Below are 21,261 nucleotides of genomic sequence, written 5' to 3' on the forward strand. Positions count from 1 at the left end.
CATTTTAATAATTTTTTTAATTTGAAATTTGGATTTTGTCTGTTTTTCAAAAAGCTAATTTAGTGTTCTTATGCCAAAACAAAAAAAAATCATGTATATATTATTCTAACCTAACGTCTGTTCAAAAAAATCTGTGATCAAGCGGTCTAGTGCATGTTTTTGTTTCCGTTAACGTTATGGCAAAGTCTCATTAGCTGAACAGCTGTCAAACTGTAGATATCAAATGTCATTTATTTCGCAAACACGTAATGGTGTGAATTATTTTCTTTAACAAGATGATTTTTAATTTAACTTAATGTATGTACAGTTGCGGAATTAAAATTTCGGTCAGTATTTTTCTGTCACTTCAACAAAATCTCTGTAAAGCACCTTCTACTGTCATCATGACTGACATTCAAAAATTAAACTTTTCTGTGTTAGTCACCCAATCAATTTTGAATTTTGAGTTTTCAGTTAATTGCACTGAGTGTAATTAAATCATCGCTTTGATATGTTGCCTACCCGTTATTATACCACAAATGAGGTTATTAACGTTATTAAAGTTGTTTTAGAGTTTATATCATGACATTGACAATACTGCCCGAAATTTTAATTCCGCAACTGTACATTAAAATGATGGTCAAAATGAGATTATGTATCCATATGTATGTATAGTTTTACACTATCACCGATTTCAGAAGAAGAAAATCTTTGTTCGGTATTTTTTATTGGATTTGGTAAAAATTGTACTGACATCGAGGTTATTTTATTTATTTGAAGACTTCATTTGTATCACAATATCAGTTGGAAATTCTATTGAATGTTTACCATTTTAATGGATTTAAATTTAAATTAAATCATATTTTTTTGATAATTTGTAACTAATGGTTGGTCAAAAGAGTATTTATAAAAAAGACGAAACCAAAAATAGAAAACCAAAAATACAGAAATCATTAACTCTCTTTTTTGTATCATCCATAGGGTCGTTTTACACGTTTATGTTTTTGTATTCATTGACATACAAAGTGTCTATAAAAGAACGTACATATGTACATATATCAAGAGACCTGTGGAATTGTCCGGCTTTACAGTTTTATTGTATCGAACTAGGTCGAGCCGTTAAAGCCATTAAATCAGACGTCAACAGTCAAATGTCAAAATATGAAATCTTAGCGTCAGTTGTGAGTTCGACGTTTCGTTGTTTTGCTTCAGTTTTTCTTTATTCTAATTAATTTTCATCTTACAACAGTGCAAAGTCTATTGAAAACTTGTCATTAATGGACTTACATAACCTCTGTTTTTCTATTTGGTACCACTATATGCTACAGAACGGCAAAAGTCAAATATATTAGAATTTCACAGGACTCTTGATATACGTTCTTTTACAAGCACTTTGTATTATGAGTGCAAATGTTGTCATTTTCATTGAAATCTTTGAATATTGAGTATTTTAAGCGCATTTGTCGCGATAACAAAGGACAAAATATTCTATTACATATTTTTAACCCTCGTAAGGTTTTCAGAATACATAATTAATTAATTATTTTACAAATTCAAGCACTTTTATCCATAAAGGACTTTGTCCAATTAATTTATTCGCGAAATCACATTACAAAAATACCATTCAAAGTGTTAGTATCTTCGATCGGACCAATTTCGTACTCGACTTGTTTCGCTGATGGAAAAGCCGAATGGAAAGAGTCGGGTTTGATCAAGAAAGTGTCCTCCGCGTCGTCTTCGGAGACTCGATCCCGACCCTGCCACAGACCCATTAACAATGTACTACCTCCGGTCCGGAGTCCCTTAAGTGGATTAGGCACTTTTAAATTTTGCAGTAATTGCTTTACCATGTCTGGAAGCCGATTTCTTTGCGGCTTTACAGAGACAATACGGATGCGGCTGTCCGGCCAGTCGACTGCCATTAAAAATGCATTCAGAAACCAATTCCGAAAGCTCCCAGTCCAACAATCCTCGGACGAGGAGGAGGAGGAGGCGGAGGAAAAAAGTGCGAAATTAATGCGGTAATTTCTGGACGGTCGTCGGGCTTCCACAGGGGGGCGCGCGCGGACCGCGGGTTGTATCAAATTAACGTTCCAAATGAACCCAAAGAATATTAATGAAGTTGTTTCACGATTTGCATGTTTCTTATTAATACTGAGCTGCTTCAACTTTTGCCTCATTAACTCTTGCTTAACTTTGATTATTTTCCGAACGGTTAGTTAATTACAAATTTAGATTTGCCAGAGAAGTTGATTTCAGCGCGCTTTTCTTTAAGATATTTTATTACGTCCTTAATTACACCAATTAAGGAGTTGCTGCTTAATATTCACTAAATAGAAATTTAATAACATAAAATCATAAACTTCCGAACAGAACATTTATTGCCAACTTTATTACCAGACTTTCTGTACTAAGTTCAGGAGGCGCACTTTTAATTGGAGCTCGCGTTTCATTACGCCGCCTCCTCCTGGACAAAGGCTCCCGAAAACGCCCCAATTTGCACAAATAACAACACTCAAAAATAAACAACACGGGTAAAAAAAAATTAAGACGTTGCGCATCCACCCTGTATGCTTCGATTCACAAATTTTATTTGTTTTAATTGCATTTCACTCGTTTTTTCGTGCACGTGGATGCAACGAATAGGTATGTCAGATGTTATTGATTAAAGCTTCGAACGTATCGGAGGGACGTGGGATTCGATTTGGGTCGGAATCGAAGAGAATATTTGAAGAGCGCCGGTCGCGTCGTCCCACCCTGCGGAACTCCGTCGAAGTTAATGCGACAGTCCCCATCAATTATTCTAATTCACTCTCTTAAGCCAGCCGACAGGAATCGGGGTGTGTCGCCATAGATTTCCCGGTGATCAAGGGGTGATGATCCAGCTTTGATTTCCGTCGCTGACAGGTGCATTAATTACCTCCCCGCGGATAAATCCATCGCTTTTACGATGCTATCATCCCCCCGTTTAATGCACTTAGCCGGCTCTGGTGTCTAGGACGGGCGACAAAAAAAAAAAACAACACCCTGGGAAGAAGGAATCGAGCGCCTCTCTCCTTTATCCGTCGAAATTAAACGGCGCGGATTTTATTTTCCGACGAGAGATGGATATTTAAATATGAGGAATGGCGTGGCGGATCCGGCGATGAAAGACGGGGGCGGCGGGAGGGTCCCCGCAATATAAATAACAGGCAAAGCAGTTTAGTTAGTTTAGCAAATGGAGCGAATGTTTTCACAGTCTTCCTTCGCTAGACGTTATCATAGCTCGATTACGGCGGGAAAATATCGCGAAGGGCCGCCCTGATCCGGGGCCGGCTGCTTTCGGTTCGCAAATCGCGAAGGAGCGAGTCCCAGGCGGAGGCGAATTTTTTTGTTTTTTGTTTTCAGTGAAAATAGGAGAGGACGGAGCACAGGACGGGCCTAATGCTAATTGATCCGCAGGATATCTCGATACGTCGGATGAAAAATAAAGAAATAAAACGAGAAACTGGAGGAATGCCTTGTTTCTGAATGTATAATATAATCAAATAAAGCTTCGCCTCGCAGATCTTGCACAAAGAAAAAGATTCAATCTGACGAATCAAATATGTCTGGCGACGACGTGCCTCCCGGCTACGGATTCTAACTTTATCAAATAACTATCTTCTTTCAGATAACATTTTTCAATTTCGTTAAGCTGCCGCGCAACACTGGAAGACGCTCATATCGCGAAAAAATCACGAGACGAACAAACGTATCCAAACCCGGCGTGCATCTAATATAAATATTATTTCGCACAACCAAGACTTTTTCTAAGCAATCTCGAGGAAGTCGTAATAGCTGCAGACGTCGACGTTCGCGTTTCCGGGAATTTTTACCATCTCGACGAATTAATCTTGCAAACTACAATACACTCTCGATCACATGGTTCTAGTTTCGACGAAGTTTTCGACTAGTTCAAATATTTTACGTCGATTTGTTCAATACCGCAAGCACTTAAGACCTGGAAGATGTTGGTTTAATCGAAGCAAGTTCGAAATTTACTTAATTCGCCACTTAAAACGTCACACGAGTGCAGATATGAACGTCGATTGTGGCTGCAAATTTTACAAAAAAGCAATGAAGTTTTTTCTTGTATGTAGTTCCTCCAGTTCTATAATTTTTCTGTCACTGACAAAGCAAAGATATATTTTATCATTGACTACGACCAAAAAACATTCATATTTAGTGTCATAAAAAGAGGATATAGTAGTAGATTATATCATTAAGAGTAGAAGTGAGTCTTTTTGTGCTGAGCCCAGAGATTGAAGACCGAGACGAAGTCGAGGTCGCCACCTGGGCCATTGCCCATTGGTACAAAACAATTTACTTACTAGTGACATGCAAGACGTAACTTTTTTTCTGATGAGGCTTGGTTTCACTTTTCTGCTTTCGTTAACTCTCAAAACTATACAAATTGGTCAGCATTTATAAATCGACCGGATGATGTGGAACTGACAGATGCCTGTTCTTTCTATACCCAGGCCATTTGATAAGTAGGTATAGAATTGTAGCCAAACCGATCACCTGATTTGATTCCTCTTGATTTCTTTTGTAGCCTCATTTAAAAGATGTAGTGTTTAGACATACAATTAATAATTTGCAAGAACTGCATGTGAATAAGAAATACACAGCAGTTGTAGTACTATGTATACAGTTGCTGTTAAGTTAGTGTCTTTTGGGTGTTTGCAATTTGGCATCTTGTTTCTGTGTCGTCCCCATCGGGGATTTGTCCTGGAAGTGCTAACCGTGTGCAATCGTAGGCGTGATTGTTTCAATTTTCCCTTGGTAGTTGGAGCAGCATCAGAGAGAGGAGGCGTTTGTTATAGTCGAACCTGGATTTCCGGAAGAATAGTCGCAGCAAACATCATATCATACGTTTATAACGACGCGGGTAACGAGAATGGATAAATTGGAATTAGTTCTAAATGAGCAGGTCGACAGCGTCTCGCCTGACAGCGTCGGATCAAAGGGCAGGTGACGCGAACAAAGTAGACAACGAGGCTTATTATTATATAAAACTGACTTAAATTCAGTCTTTGAGATTCAAGTAAGCGCGTTAATTGGTATTATTTATTACCTGGCCAAAAAACGACGAAATTAAACGGCGGCACCGACGTTTCGGTGAAAAAAAAATTGTTTCCCTCCCCCGCCGCCGCCGCCACCACCGTCGTCTTTTCACACTCCGGTCGATTTTCATATTAAACGCGGAAAAAAGAGCTGTTTGCTTATTTTGAAATCCCAGAACGGAGCTTAATTTGCTCGCATAAGAAACAGGGCTTCCCATATAAAGCTGTGATAATAGGGAGGCTTTCGACAGAGTGCGGTTTTATTGCTCTCCCCCGGCTCCTGGAGGCCCCTGCTCTCTTATGTAAATAAAACGATTTCCTTGTATGGTATCGCGTGTCCCCCTCGAAATCACCTAATTGACGCAAACTAACCTCACCTCGGGTTGGCGGCACTTATTTATTTGACGCTGCAAATTTGCCAATTTCGCGACGGACCCCTTTAAGATCAATCGCCAATACAATTTGACAAATGAGGGGACCGGATCGGTTATTTCTCTAAAAAAATTATCAAATGATATGACACACACCTTCATTCATTAGTTTTCGATTATCCCCGATAAGAAGAGTAAAGTAAGAACATTTTTATTCGACTATTTGCAACACTGCAACCGTGTATGTTTTGCTGGTTTATTTGGCAGATATCTGACGTAACATTAACAACAGCGACAAAATTGTAGGTTGTGACTGTTATGAGAAAAAATTAATGGCAAAAAGAAATTAAATTTGAAATACAAAACAATAATTATTTTCAGTGTCAAGCCGTCAACAAGCGGAAGTTACCCCAGTTGTATCTACAGTTACGGCTACGGAATTTCGTCAATTCTTTTACTGTCAAGCTTTGTTGTCATGCTGACATTCAAAATTTTTTTGACAGAAATTCTGTCACGCACAATAAAAATCAAAATGCCACCAGTAACGTTTTTGATTAACAAATTGACATCCATGTCAAAAATTTCAACCTGTTTCACAGCTAATGACAAAGACTGACGAAATTCCGTGGCCGTGACTGTACCATTTAAAAATAAAATTCAGCGTTACCAACTCAAATAGTCCTTTTTGATCACCGTGTATTATTTATAAAAGGGTGTTTTTTTTTTAAATTTGGCCTCGAAGTTCGCCTTGAAGAGTCGATTGTGAATGAATCGCTCGTCTTAAAAACACTGCTTTTTCAAACTGATAATTAAAAACACAAACAACGCAAAAAGTGAGGTTAGATTTAAACATCTGATGAACCACTCGTCTTAAGAAAGACTGATTTTTCAAACTGACACGCAAAAAGTGAGGTTAGATTTAAACAGCTGATCAGAGTTGTGGTGCGTCCACAATCGACATTTTAACGCCAACTTCGACGCCAAATTTAAAAAAACACCCGTTATATTTGAACCAATCAGACTTAAGTATTTTTCAGTGGTCTGCCAATCAAATCTTGATTCAACTGTACATTTTCTAGCGCTGGTGATCTCCTACATTCACCTCTAAACGAAGTAATATACAGAATTTAAAACATTACCTATTATTAAAAGAATCACGATGAAATGTAAGCTTCTTTCCACACAAAATTCAGAAATATGTTTCCATGCACAAACCTTGGAGCTCACAGTATTTCGAATTTGATCTATTCGTTTCGTATAAAAACGAAAATTACTATTTACCGGTTTTTATACACAATTCTTTGAAAACATTTTACAAGACACTCTGATACAGTAATGGCGTCGTTTATTTATCGAGTTTCTCCTGTCTTCATCTTGTTTCCATGGTTACGAGCAAAGTACATTCTTGATTTTTTTAAATAAATTGTGAAATTTTTAAATGTCAATCATAAAACGCTTTTCTAGTCGTATCTGTTTCGTGTTTGTTTGAAAAAAGTTACCTTCTCGACTGTCTTTTTTGCTTTTACTACAACGAAATTGTTTCTTTTTCCTTCACAAAATCTGAACCTGTTGTAACTGTTGCTTTCGAGAATTGTCCTTCTCAAGATGTTTAAGTACTTTGGTTTTTGGCATCCTAAAAGTGAAATAGTTTTGGTCTAGGACATTGCAATTTTTTTACAGTTCTTAGGAGTGAAATAGAACACGCGCCTTATTGTTCTGATTTAGTACTTCATGATTTGCTTTTGATTTACAGATTAAACTTCAACTTCAGAAGCAACTCAGAATGAACGAAATATTTGTTTTGATGACTGGTGTGATTGTTTCTTCTGTGCAAGTTCAAAAATTTCTAAGCAAAATGAGGTGTTATGGTGTTTGCTTATAAAAGTAGACATTTGCAACATGCGCTGGAGGAAGAATAAAATCAAATAAAATTCTTATTTTCAAAATTATTCCTGAGTATTATTTATTTTGCTGGTCGAATCAGGTTTTTTGTAAGCTTAAATTAAATCAAAGAGAGGTAGAAAAAGAAATTGAATTTACAAAAGGGTTATCCGTCACTATATTTCGTCTTATTGTTAAATTAAAAGGACATTCTACGAAGAAACGAAAAAGATTAGTTGATTATTCGGTTGTCATCCTACCTACAGAAGAAAAAAGGACTGACTTTAGTTTGTCTAAGCATAAATTAAGTGGATTCTAGAAGATTAGAACAAAATAGTTCTTGAGTGATAAATCAACATCTTTAAATATCCCTTGGTAAAAGATTTGTTGAGTCACAGATAAATACTAAAGGCTTCATGATTATGGAAATATGGGATGTCGTAGGGTATTTATTTGGAATAAATTAAATGGGTTTATTATACCTATGCATGTCAAAAATAATTATAGGTATACTCGTATTTATAAAATGCATTCACGTAAGGGGAGGCCATGGAAATTTTGCGTAAAAGCTGTCTCTTGAATTTCTAAGTTTGAGGTTATAAATAGCATCAATGTCTAGTGCATTATTGTCAGTTTTACTAATTTGCAATAAAAGAATACTCAGACATCGCGGGAATTTCACTAACATGTTATATTCATTTTGATAGGTCCTCATGTCAGACACTTTAGTGACGGAAATCAAACAGTGTGTCCAACGTTACAAAAATAAATAATGGCCTCCCATTATGCCGAAACAAAGTGAACGATGTTTATGTTGGTAAATTTAAGAATACCTGATGCATACTCAGAATATAAATAACATAAAATTTAAAAAGCCCGATTGGTAAGATTTGGTAAATAATCCAGCTAGTTAAATTTAAAGCAAATTATCAAAATGTCAATGAAACAGCTTGGGTTGTCGTTATTTGTAAGTATTAAACGCAAACATTTTATTTAATATTTTTGAAGGGATAATTGTAAAAAAAATTAGGATCCGTTTAACAGTATGTACTTATTAAAAATTTGCAAAATTTGCTTAACAATATTAAAGATTTTTTTAATTATAATCTTTAACGTGTAAATACGATTGCTTTTGTTAATGTGGAAATAAGCACGAGTCGCAGACGTCGAACAATGACAAAAGCATGAGTGAAAGGCTGCGATAAATATGAAACCTGCAGTGATCAAGTTTTCATGGTAACAGTGGTTTAAAAAATGTTTTACTGACATGTACGAGCATGTTTTAATTTTTTGAAATATGTAGTAAAAAATTCGCGGAAATTTTTATTGTTGTCACGACAATCGTACCAAATGTTTTCTAATGGTGTATGATTTACAATTTAATATGAGTGTTTGGCAAAAGTTTTAGTTGTTACACAATTTAGAAAGTGCATAGATAATAACAAGAGACATTTCTTTCAACTTTTTTTTTTAGATTAATTTTAGCGAGACACTTTTTGTTTTAAAGGAGTTTCGTCAGATTTTGGTGGGTGTGGGAGTAAAGACGCCCCCATTCGTCGTTGCAAATCGATTTGAATTTTTTTTTGTTTTCGTATGATCGTCCAAGGAGTGAAGGATTAAAACGGCTCAGTCGATTCGTGTTTTGATCGCGTTAAATGGTAAAAAATGCGAAGGAGCAAGAGCATAGCCGTGACAAACCAAACACCTCAATTATCCGAGGACCTCGCTGGGGGCGGTGTACGCGTTGCGTCAACAAAAATGTCGATTTCAAACATCGAATTTGCTCCCGGTAAACATTTAAATCATTGTATAAACAAGCTACTGATTTTATGTTTTAAACAATTCCACTTAAAGTTTGAGGTTTCGTCGCTCTCGAGTCTCGACACGCCGCTCCCGTCCTTGTCCGACTCGCTGTCGGTGTCGGGGAGCGATTCTGGGTGGCTGGCGGATGCGTCAGCAACTTCTCGTTGACGGGGCTCGAGTGTCCACTCGAATTCTTACCTTCACATACATTAACTACTTCTTTACGCATTGTCGCCAATACCAACAACCGGCTTAGTGTTTAATCAAGAGCCTTAAGTAGTTAATAACGTCCTCCGGCACCTACCTCCACTCTCTCCTCCTTCAGGTCGACTTTGAGGGCGAGCTGCTCCCTCAGCACCACGTCCGGATAGTGCGTCTGCTCGAAGGTGGCCTCCAGCTGCTCGAGCTGCTCCTCGCTGAAGATGGTGCGATGGCGGCGCTTCCTCTTCGGCGGCTGGTGCTGGGGGTGGTGGCCGCCGTTGGCCATGGAGGCGGCCTGGGATGCGGCGGCGAGAGCGTGGACGTATCCCGGATATAAGCCGGGGTACGCCATGGCTGGAAAAACTTTCCGAATCAATCTGGGACGCTCGCGGGGATGTTTGAATATTGTTAAGTAATAATATTTTCTTAGTAGGTCGCCGGGGGCGGCGCGTTTTTCCCCCTTTTTCGCATGCACGAACGAACTAAGAGAAGTTACTTAAAAACTGTGCGATTTTTAAATAAGGCGATTTTAATCTTGTGGGAATTATGTTTAAAAGCTTACTTTTATGGTCTGTTTGGTTTCGGAAGTTTTTTTCTTTCATTATTTACGACGCGTTTCGTTCGGAGTTTCGTCCCCCCCGAGACGAGTGGACGGATGGGGGAGGTGGGTGTGTGTGAGGAATCTGATCAAAATCTAAAGTAGAAAATGCAAAATGTAGACAAACAGCCGGAGCACACCTGCTGCTGGTGATGTTTACGGGTTTAAGTCACCGTGAATTCACACTTGATCAGACGCCAATCCTCGTCACATTACCGCAGAATCTCCATATTCTTAGAGGATTTGCACAACACTTATTGATTTTCTACTTAGTTATTCCGGGCTTCGGGCGTGAATGCGTGCATGATGATCAGTTGTACAACCGACACGTTATTTTTCAATGGCTCTATTTTAGACGCTAGATTTAGACCGAAGAATGGCGAAAGGTGCGAAACTTTCGGACCTCCTTCGACCAACAAGAATTCCAACGACGCCGCCACTCGGATTCGAAAGGAATTGTAATCTTGTCCGTTGATGATGTTAAATTGGATGTTAGATTGGTCGAGTTTATTCTCCAAGACCAGAAAAAATGTTGCGATGATAAATGTCTTTATAAATGTTATCACAAAAAATGACAGATTCAGATTGAAGAGCAAAGATCGTTCACGTTGTTTAGGGATAATAGGCGGCCATGATTTATTTCTTTAATGTTGGACACACTGCTTGATTTCCTGACGTACGGACCAGTGCCTGACTTCCGGACCTATCAAAATGAACATAACATATTGCTGAATTTCCCGCGACGTCTGAGTATTCTTCTACCCCAAACTAGTAAAACTGACAACAAACAACAATGCACTAGACATTGACGCTATTTATAACCTCAAACTTAGAAAAATATATACCTAATAATTCAACAGACAGCTTTACTATCAAATTAAATGCAAAATTTCCATGGCCTCCCATTTTGCCAAAACAAAGTGAATGCATTTTACTTAAAGTACATTACACGAACGGAAAATGAGTAATTTGTACTGGATTTTCCTAATTCTCGACAAGAACATTTTAAGTATGCACTTTGAGTTGATTTGTTTGCTGGCGTCATTCCAAATTTTACAATAATCTAAAGATCTTGTTTGTTTTCTTAATGATTCTCTTTATAATTGCACTTAATTGTTATTCAAACTGCACCCATCAAGCTACGGGACCAAGAAAATGTTTCTTTCCTGAACAACGTAGCCGTTTTCTGATCAGGTTCTGTGAGCTATTTTTTTAAATCGATGTTGCGAAAATGCTACCAGGAAGAAAATCACTTAAAATAACAACTGCAACGTTAAAATTATTTAATGATGTAACAAGGAAAAGAAAAATTTTAATTGTAGGTCAAATCAAGCGTAATTCTATGTGCTGATATTTCGAGGAAAGAGGAAAGTACGCGTATATCTGGGTCGGATTTTTATTGCGATTTGAATCGGTAGACGAAATAGAATGGCCGGCAAGATCTCCAGATTTAAGTCACGTTAACATCATCTTTAAGAACAATGTGACAAATGACTCCTAAAAGAGTTTTGGAAGACTTGATAAAACATTTCACGAATTGTCAACGGAGGCGAATGAATTAAAATACCTGGCCTTGTTGAATAAACAAATTTTAAATCCCTTCTGATTTTTTGAAAAAAGAAAAACATGTGTTACCAACCTCTAGAAAATAGGCATTTTACCCTCCTCGTTTTAAGATTGAAAATAGGCCATCATTTATTTTTTTAACGTTGGACACACTGTTTGATTTCCGTCACTAAAGTGCGGACCTATCAAAATGAACATAACATGTTGCTGAATTTCCCGCGACGTCTGAGTATTCCTCTATTGCTAACTAGTAAAACTGACAATAATGCTCTAGACATTGATGCTATTTATAACCTCAAACTTAGAAAAACATAACCTAATTCAACAGACAGCTTTACTACCAAATTAAATGCAACATTTCCATGGCCTCCTTTTATGCCCAAACAAAGTGAATGCATTTTAACTACGTATTTATAATATTTTAATTACAACGATTAATAATTAATTATAATATTTCAAGGAAGATATATCTAGATCGAATTTTTATCTTCATAAGAATCGTTAAACGAAATAAAATGGCCGGCAAGATTTTCAGATTTAACACACATTAATAACATTATAGTAAAAGTAATAAAATGCTAAAATTCCGTAAAAACAGCGCTAAAGAAACTTTAAGAACCTTAATGCAATTTTTCAGGGATTGTTACCCTACCTGAGGAAATTAATTAAAACGTTTTGGTTTTGTTTAGTTTTTTGTTCTTTGCTCTAAATTCTTTCTGAATTTCTGTGAAAAGTTACAGTACAATAAAAACCTAAACAAATTTTCATGGCTGCAAAACGCAAACTACCTAAACATTTTTTCACACTTCGCCTCATGTAGAACTTTATTTATTTCTTTAAATATTTTACTTATTTCTTTTCAATTAGTTCTAAGCTTTATTTTTATGATATCGACAAATCTCTTGCAAAAATATTTGTTTTCTTAAAAAGTTGTTTGTTAATTAAAGTGCATTATTTTTCATCCAACATTTTGAAAAAAATGATAAACAAACATTCTTCAGGGTATCTATAAATGATTGTCTGGTCCAGCTTGCAATGAAAATTTTTTATGTGTCGCTTTATACCTATCTGGAATAAATTCAGCAAATTCTGAATGTCACATTTGCAGGTTAGGTTGTTGGCTAAATCCTACCCTCACAAATTTTGTTTTGCTCTAAAACTGGACGTATTAGCAATCTGTATTGAAAAATACAGATTTTTGATGTGATAAAACGAATATGTATAAGGAAAACTCGATTGAAAGGCGCAAATAAAACGCCATTAATGTCAGTCAGAAGTGACAGTTAATAATAAATTAAAATTGGGCATCTATTTCAAAAAGGCGGCACAATCATATTTTTTTCCAAACCTGGCTTGACCCGATAATCATTTATAGATACCCTGTATATTGTTGCTAATCGGTAAGGAATAACTCTTCGCCACCATCACACAAAACAATTATTTTAAATTTTCACTTCAGGAGTTACTTTCTCTCTTTCTTAAAATATTTGCAAAATTTTTATTAGTCAATTTCAAATTTCACTTTCATCGTGTGTACAGTTTTCTTTTGCAGACGTTTGTTTCTCTTTCTCTGAAACGTTCAACGAAAATAACTAACTAATTTACGAACAATTGTATCCTGCAGTAAAATTACCAACAAAAATTATCTTGTAATGAGGTTTTACTACGAAATAAACTAGGCAAAAATGAATAGGGAATTTTTCCATTTTTGAATTTTTTATAAACACATTTTAAAAGTTTATAATGAAATATGTTAGAAATATATAAAGATACACATTAGATGTAATGTTTCAAGTACCTGTAACATTTTAAATTTATCTAGTGTTTAAGAATACGTGGGAAGATTGAGGCAATTATTTTGCTTTCTAAGAAAAATTGTGGAATTCCCTATTCAGTTTTGGCTAGTTTATTTGGAAAATTTTGCAGTGCCATAACCGCACAAGAATGTTATCTAGTCGTTCGTAAAACAAAAATTAGTTGCTTTATCTGCGAATTAAAAAAAAACTTTCCGTTTTATTTAAAATGTTTTTCTTGTTTTTACATATTTTCTGTTTATTTTTAAGAATAATTTTTGCTTCATTCATAAATTTCTGGAGATGTATCGAGTGTTTTTTTTTAATTTCACCTCATAGTAGGCGTTGAAAAGTCAATTGTGAACACACTATACAGGTTACGGATCAGGGATCAGCTGTTTAAATCTTATATTTTACACAAGAGGTGCGTTCACAATCGACTCTTCAATGCCTACCACGAGGTGAAATTTTAAAAAACACCCGATATTAGATACATATTAATTTTTTAATATTCAAATAAATGTTAAAACAATTACCTTTCCTAGATTTGAGACGCCAAAAACTCGCCTAAGATATTCATTTTATTAATTGATTGTTTATTACCGGATTTCTATCTATACATTATTTTTATTTGAAAAAGAACAAACACGTGCCACGTGCCAGTTGGCGGTCCCGCCGCCGGCGCCGGCCCTGCCCCCTTCTTACCTAGGAAATCCGCCGAAGAAGCGCCGAATCCCCCGGCCGCGGCGGCGATGTGTCCCAGATGCAGCGAGGGATGCTGGAGGACGGGCCTCTGCGGCGACGCCGGCTTGGGCCTCGGCGCCAGGATGCTGTCGATGGTGAAGAGCGAACTGCCGGTGGCAGCGTTCGTGGTGGTGGCGCCGACGCGCGTCTTGAACACCGGCTTGAACCCCTCGCCGAGGAAGACGTTTCCGAGGAAGTGCTGGGGTCCCAGCGCCGGCGGCGGCCTCTGGCTCGGCTGCGGCGACGTCTCCACCATCCTGAAGTCCTCCTCGCTGTAAGTCTCCTCCGGGTAATCGGCGGCGGCGGCGTCGCACCACTCCAGGTCACTCTCGCGTTTGACAGCAGCCAGTTTTTCAGTTGGTGGTCACCGGTTTCAGACAGACCATCACTGAAAGACACGCAGCGCGGAATGTGCGAAGCCGAGGAGGACGCTGGAACGCCCCGAACGTTTCGATTGGTACGCAGGAACCGTGCTGCTCCAATGGTGTCGTTATGCAGGACTATCCCCTGTCAATGTGAAGCGTTTGACTGTTCAACAAGGGGTGAATTTCGTGTGTGCGCTAAATGGTACAAATAGAGCTGTCGCCGAGAAATCTGATATGTATTAGGGGTGTTTTGTGTGCGAGGACGGGGGTATTGTCGCGGCCGGGGTCTCAATCTGTGCCTGTATGTGTGCGCTATTTGGGGGTTGGGACGTGTTTATTAGTGATCGGGGCGTATTTAGTCATAACGAAGAATATGGGATGCATTAAGCGGGACGCAAAGATGATGGGAAAGCGTTTTATTTACACGGAGGCGGATTAAAATGGAAGCTTTTTAACAGCGACAAAGAAATTGTTGTAGTGGATGTACCTACCCCATGTTCGGCACGGAGATTATGAATTTTATTTTATCAAAGCCGACCGGTTTTTGCCATTTCTGCTAAGCAGATCAGGCGGCAGGTGCGGGATAAAATGGTACAAAAAATATGAACCAGTATTTCGACAAAAAAAACAAAACAAAAGCGATAATTAAAAATTTGTTCTTTATTGTAGAAGTGTTGATTATACTTCATTATTTGTTCTAGTACTTGGGTATTTGTAGATTTAAATACTTAATTATTGTTTGTGGGAGACATAACAAGAGAAAAACAGTAGTTACGCCTGCAACAATCGTCCAATGGAAAGCTTGCATTTGGCACGGTTGTCATGGCAATAACAAACACTTTCGGAAATTTTTTGACAATTTCAATGGAAGTTTTTCCATGCAAGCTATTGGCTAAACCATTTTTCGAAGCAGTGAAAACTCGATTATTGGAGTTTTGACATTTAAAATAAACACATCTCCTCCAGCAATTACGTGTAGGTGTAGGGCCTCCCAGCCGCCTGCAAAAGAATCGAGCCGACCCTCTGCAAGGAAATAATCACCAATCCATATTTCGACAAAGGGACCTGACCACTGTCATAAACTCATAAATCTAATCTCCAATAATTTCAGACAGTTCGATATACGAGGGCAGTACCATTAGTTTTTGTCTTTTATTTAAACGGTGTTGACTGGCAAATGAAAAACTAGAGTTTCTATTGTGCATTTCAACGTTTAGTAACGAATATATATATATATATATTTCTTTATTGTTATACGAGTACAATGACGTTTATTGGTTAAAAAATCGTATGAATACGAATAAGAAATAAACAAAAATAAATGGACCAAAAAGATTTTCGCTTATAATAATTTCCCAAGTGAGTAGATTATTATCGGAAATTTACACACGAACGAGTTGAATACAACGTTTTGTTGTTCGACGAATCCCTTAAAGGCTCCAATCATTCAAAATCTTTAAAATTAGTTTGACGTTTCGTTTTGACAAGTTGTGACATTTATTAAAAAACTCAAATTCTGATAGTGTCGAACAAAAAAATTTTTTTTACAACATCGCTTATGAAAATGATACTTTCATCACTCAATTTAGTGAGGAAAATAGGCGCTTGCATCACTAGTGAGGAAAATTTATTTAACAATTTACTACATTAACAATCTACTACCTACTTATTAATATAAAAATTTAAAACACTGTTATTTGCATTAATTGAAACTCCAGATCCGGAAGATTAAAAAAATAGGGGTGTAAAATAATTACAAAGAAATTTAAAATATCATGTATTGCCCGTTGAAAAATCAGGCACTTTCATCACTTATAGTGTAATGTATTATTCTACAACCGTCAAAAAAACGCGACATTTATGCATCATTATCAAGTCGCCAAGTATGTCATTTTTTGATAGATCAAAAATAGTTGTCAAAAAGTTTGCTTGGATGGTTTAATATTTTTTTTCAATTATTATATAACAAGACCTCCTTTTTTTTCGGAAAATTTTGATCATATGACGAAAAGTTTGTTGCTTGGAGTAATTTTGCCTAAAGCAACAAACTTTGAGTCTAATATGTTCAAAATTTTCCGAAAAAAAAGGAGGTCGAGTTACATTCATCTAAACAAATTCCCGAATGAACAATTCAAACAAACATTCGGAACAACATCACAAAACGGATTAAAGGTTAGTTTATTCATCGTGGCACTTTTTTAAATCCATTTCGGAAAACGTCAAAATAATTTTCTGACATTTTGTTCATTAATTTGTGTTATCAACAAAACAAAAGCCTTGTCAACGTGGTTTTTTCTGACCATGACTAGATTTTTTCGCGATATTCAGCACACTATCTGTCACTTATAATTACACGAGAGCTTTTTTTTGTCGAAGTAAACTTGACATTCCAATGAGAATTTTGTTGCCTGGCAATTTAACGAAAAAAACTGCCTCTGAAAAAATTACGAGTCCGTAGGACTAAATAGATTTATTATTGTAACAAAATTTAATTTTCAATGAAATGACAATTCTTCATCAATACCAACCAAATGTCATTAAAATAAAAGTCACTGTATAATTATTTTATATTTAAAAAAATTAAATTAACGAAGCCGAAATAGAAAAAATTGCATGTTACACAAGACACTTTGTCTCGTTCTTTTCGCGTTTGACAATAGACTGTCTTGTGCAACTCGTATAACAATAAAGTTAACTTAAAAAAATAATAAAGAAATTTACTATAAATACAATAATAAAAAAGTAAATATCAAATTAGATTTTCTCCAAAATAAATAGTATGTAATACAAAATAGACATTAACAGCAACCTAAAACATTCTTCTTGGTGAAATCGTGCAAATGCAATAATCCATTTTACCCAGGATTGTAAAATCTTGCCTGGCCTGGGGATTTCCGTTGGCGCTTTGGCAAATGCGACAAATAATGGTGGTCTTGTTAAAATCGCCTGCAGTGGAACCATGTAACTTGATAGAAAGAAAATTTCTTTCCATTTCTTTCTATTTGCCGCAAACCAACCGTGTAACACCAATCGTGAGAATTCGGCACAACCAATGGTGAAAACGAACGCATAGAAATAGAAAGAGCTCTCTTGCGCACTCTTGCCTCTTTCCAATTGTCCATCTTTGTCGTTCACCAACTAAATGCATATATCGTTTTCTCTCAGACCTCAAGTCTTTCTCTGGGTGCAATAAACGGAGGCTGCAGAAATTACAGATGTTGATGAGGCGTCAATTCACCGACTAAATTTTGATACAATTCTTTGGTTAGTCGAAACAATTTTCGAAATTCCCGGTTGGGCAATTCGAATGGATCAAGTCTGCTTCGCAATGACATCAACAGTTACCAACATAAAATGATCAAAAATAATTATAAAAACCCATTAACAACCGGTGTAAATTGACGTTTTCAGTTTTTATCCTAAGGATAGTAGCGCACATGTTTCTTGACCCGAGCGATTCCGAACCGAGACAGAAAATGTGCTCGGTGGTCGGGCTTGGACATTTCTTTTCTTTTCTATCACCTTTCTATCTCTATCTCTATAAAGTTACATGGTTCCACTGCTATTCTGTATTCCAGAAAGCTTGATTTTAGAAAATTTAATTTCTACATTATACCGGGTGTTATAGAAGTCCACGTAATATCTAAATTTAATCACCAATATCATTTTTTCCCGAAAATATTCGATTAAAAAAAAAGCAATATACAACAAATGTTTATTTTAAAGAGTCTTACTGGTGATTAAATTTGTGGACATCCATAACATCCTGTATGTATGTATATTATAACAATATCATAATGATATATGTAATATAATAATACTGATCTACCAGATATCAACCACCAAACCTGGCCATAGGCACATTAGCACATTACACATATAATTGATTTCATATAAACGTTCATCAAGTGAGCTGTGCATTTGTAAAAGCACCTTTAATTTAGTTACATTACAAAAGTCACATTTATGAAGGTCATGTCCAATAAATTTTTACTTGGTAAAAATACAAAGACAAAAACAAATAAGAATTACATACTTTAATTTAATCAGTAAAAAGACGTAACATTGCTTTTGAAATCAGCAATGTTAAAATGGACAAAAACTGAAAAATTAGTCAAATCGGGTTCGCGCAGAGCAAGCAACTTTGAAAGTCAAAGTCACTAGCTTTAGCTTTACTACCAACAGAAAATCAGATTTTCATGGCTTGCTTAGATGCACATTTATATGAAATTGAGTATATTAAAATAATATATGAGTTGCTATGAAATATATTATTGTGTAATGTCATATTGACGGCTATAATTATCATCTTTTGATCTTTTGATGTAGGTAACGTATAAAGTAGAAATACTTTTGAAATTTGGAAAAGGGAAGAACGATCACAGAGCAGTATTATGCTCAATTATTGGACAAATTTGACGAAACAATAATATGTTTCATATCAACTCATATATAATTTTTTTGTTCGACACTGTCAGAATTTGGGAATTTTCTCCTGTGTGAACGGATTTTGATAAATGTCACAACTTGTCAAAACGAAACGTCAAGCTAATTTTAAAGGTTTTAAGCGATTTGGAGCCTTTAAGGGGCTCGTCGAACAAAAAAACCACAAACTCGTCAAATAAACTACTATTAATATGTGTAATGTGCCTATTACCAGGTTTGGTGGTTGATACCCGGTATGTATAATAATTTATAAAAATACCTACATAAAAAATCAGGCCCGCGCCAAACGGCTAAAATGATGATTTCCGGTAAGGAAAATGTTTCTGGCTGGGAATTCCATAATAAAACAAGTTGTCACAGGTAGTTCGGGGAAGGGTTCAGTTACCTAGATTTAGAAATTGTTTCTTGTAGTAAGTTCAGTTCTATTCAGTGTGGTTTACTTCATTGAAGTATTTCGAGTAGTGTTCTGTTGTTTGTTATTTAAAAAAAATTGCAATGCCTGGATATTCTTCGGTAGAAACCAGAGGTTTCATTGTTGGGTGCCGTGAAAATGGAATGTCTATTCGCGAAATAGCAGAAAGAGTTAATATGGCTGTAAGTTCTTTAATAAATATGCAGATGTACAGATTTTAAAATATTTTTACTCCACTATTTAGCAGTCAACAGTAAAACGGTGGATTGCCAGAAGTCAGGACAATCTATTGGATCGTCCATTAAGTACACGAGCAAAGAGTGGCCGTCCAAAAGTCACCACTCAAGAGCAGGACAATGCCATAGTTGAAATGACAAGGGAAATGCCTTTTACCAACACTACCCAGATAAAAGAAGAACTGCAATTAAATTGTAGTGCCAATACCATTGCAAGACGGTTACACGCAAGTGAGCTGCATGCAAGGACTCCAGCGAAAAAAATTGAATTGACGGAAGCACATGCGGCCGCTAGACTAGCTTTTTGTCACGCAAATCTCGAAAGGGATTGGTCCCAGGTGATTTTCACCGATGAAAAAGTGTTTTCCACATCAGATGAGACGCCGTTGTTAAAAGTGTGGCGTCCTAATAATTCAAGATATTTGCCTGAATATGTGCGAACCACGAGGGCAAGTGGACGACACTCTTTAGGTTATTGGGGGTGGATGCATCGTGCTGGACCAGGCGAGGTGGTGCAAGTAACACCGCCTCGCTTCAATTCTAGGCGATATATAGAAATATTGGAAGAAGTGTTGCTTCCGTCTGTGAGAACCATCTACCCCGAGGAAGAAATGGAGCAAATTGTTCTGGTGCAAGACAATTGCTCCATACATACTGCACGAATAGTTCAGGATTGGTTCGAAGATCATCCTGAACTCGTCGTTTTAATCTGGCCTTCAAAGTCGCCAGATCTGAACCCGATTGAAAATTTGTGGGGACAAATGGTTTTCAATTGGAATAATCCTCCTGAACGTGTACGATTCAGAACTGTGGCAGAGTTGGATGAAAACGTAACCAGAGTGTGGGAAAATATGCGAGGGCGGGACTATTGCCAGAATATGGTAGATGGTATGCGACAACGTCTTCAGGAATGCATAGATAATAGGGGATACTATACTCATTATTAAATATCTAGTGTGTTATTAAAAATAAAATTATGTTTTAAAATCCGCTTTTGGTGCTTTTATTTTCGATTATAAGAAAACAAGTAGTGTAACATACAAATAAATATGTTCCATTAAAATTTAAATGGCCTAGTTGTTGGCTATTTCTGTTATGCACGTTTTTGTTATTGATGTTATATGTATGTTGTTCACGTTGAGTTGACAATTTCAAGGTCAAATAATTTTATTTTTTGGCTCTGTAATTATGTTTTGTAAATAGTGACATGCAGGTAAACACCGTTCACGTTGAATTAAGCATTGCTAAATCACATTATGTTGGTTAGCTGCATGTCACTATTTACAAAACATAATTACAGAGCCAAAAAATTAAATAATTTGACCTTGAAATGCTCAACGTGAACAAGGTTTAATCAATTTAAAAACCACCACTTGTTGAATTAAGTTGGTATAGTATATTAAAGTATAAGGGGATATTAAGTTCTTTAAAACACGCGCGATTTTTCGAGCACGACGCGCAGCCGGAGTGTTCGAAATAGAGCAAGTGTTTTAAAGACCAGTTATCCACGAATACTTTACGATATATATTTTTTTTAATGTTGAATGAGTTAACATTTAGACTTCACGTTTCTCCGGTCCTCTCGGGTTGGTGATGTTTCCATGGAAAACGCGCGATGTTGTCATGGAAAAGTTCGATTTATACACGCTCAGGCGTGTTTTAAATGAGCAAAATTGGTTACCAATAAAAAAAAATTACAATTACACTAAAGGTGCTAATGGTAACTTTGATATTACTAAGATGATCGATCTCTTTATTATGCCAAAAAGGCGATTATGT

The 21,261-nt window shown here is 36.5% G+C and overlaps 1 protein-coding gene and 3 long non-coding RNA genes across 4 annotated transcripts in view; 2 read left to right on the plus strand and 2 right to left on the minus strand.

Moving 5' to 3' along the window:
• LOC138125917 (uncharacterized) overlaps positions 1-7,346 on the plus strand; it is a 22,337-nt gene extending 14,991 nt beyond the window's left edge. The window contains exon 3 of the long non-coding RNA XR_011157553.1: positions 7,191-7,346. This is a non-coding gene — a long non-coding RNA (uncharacterized lncRNA). The remainder of the gene's footprint in view (positions 1-7,190) is intronic.
• Gsc (goosecoid homeobox) overlaps positions 1-14,648 on the minus strand; it is a 17,836-nt gene extending 3,188 nt beyond the window's left edge. Inside the window, exons 1-2 of the mRNA XM_069041479.1 lie at positions 13,985-14,648; positions 9,426-9,676 (exon numbers count right to left, since the gene is read on the minus strand). Of these exons, the coding sequence (XP_068897580.1) occupies positions 9,426-9,676; positions 13,985-14,279 (546 nt within the window). The 5' untranslated portion in view covers positions 14,280-14,648. The remainder of the gene's footprint in view (positions 1-9,425; positions 9,677-13,984) is intronic.
• Positions 14,649-16,727: 2,079 nt separating this feature from the next.
• LOC138126449 (uncharacterized) lies at positions 16,728-19,091 on the minus strand. The gene is made up of 2 exons (XR_011157824.1): positions 18,996-19,091; positions 16,728-18,738 (listed from the first exon to the last, which is right to left on the minus strand). It is a non-coding gene; the product is annotated as an uncharacterized lncRNA (long non-coding RNA).
• A 211-nt stretch (positions 19,092-19,302) lies between these two features.
• Positions 19,303-20,473, plus strand: LOC138126447 (uncharacterized). The gene is made up of 2 exons (XR_011157823.1): positions 19,303-19,428; positions 19,491-20,473. It is a non-coding gene; the product is annotated as an uncharacterized lncRNA (long non-coding RNA).
• Positions 20,474-21,261: the final 788 nt, after the last annotated feature.

The sequence above is a fragment of the Tenebrio molitor genome, chromosome 3 (assembly GCF_963966145.1).
Source record: "Tenebrio molitor chromosome 3, icTenMoli1.1, whole genome shotgun sequence".
Taxonomy (NCBI): domain Eukaryota; kingdom Metazoa; phylum Arthropoda; class Insecta; order Coleoptera; family Tenebrionidae; genus Tenebrio; species Tenebrio molitor.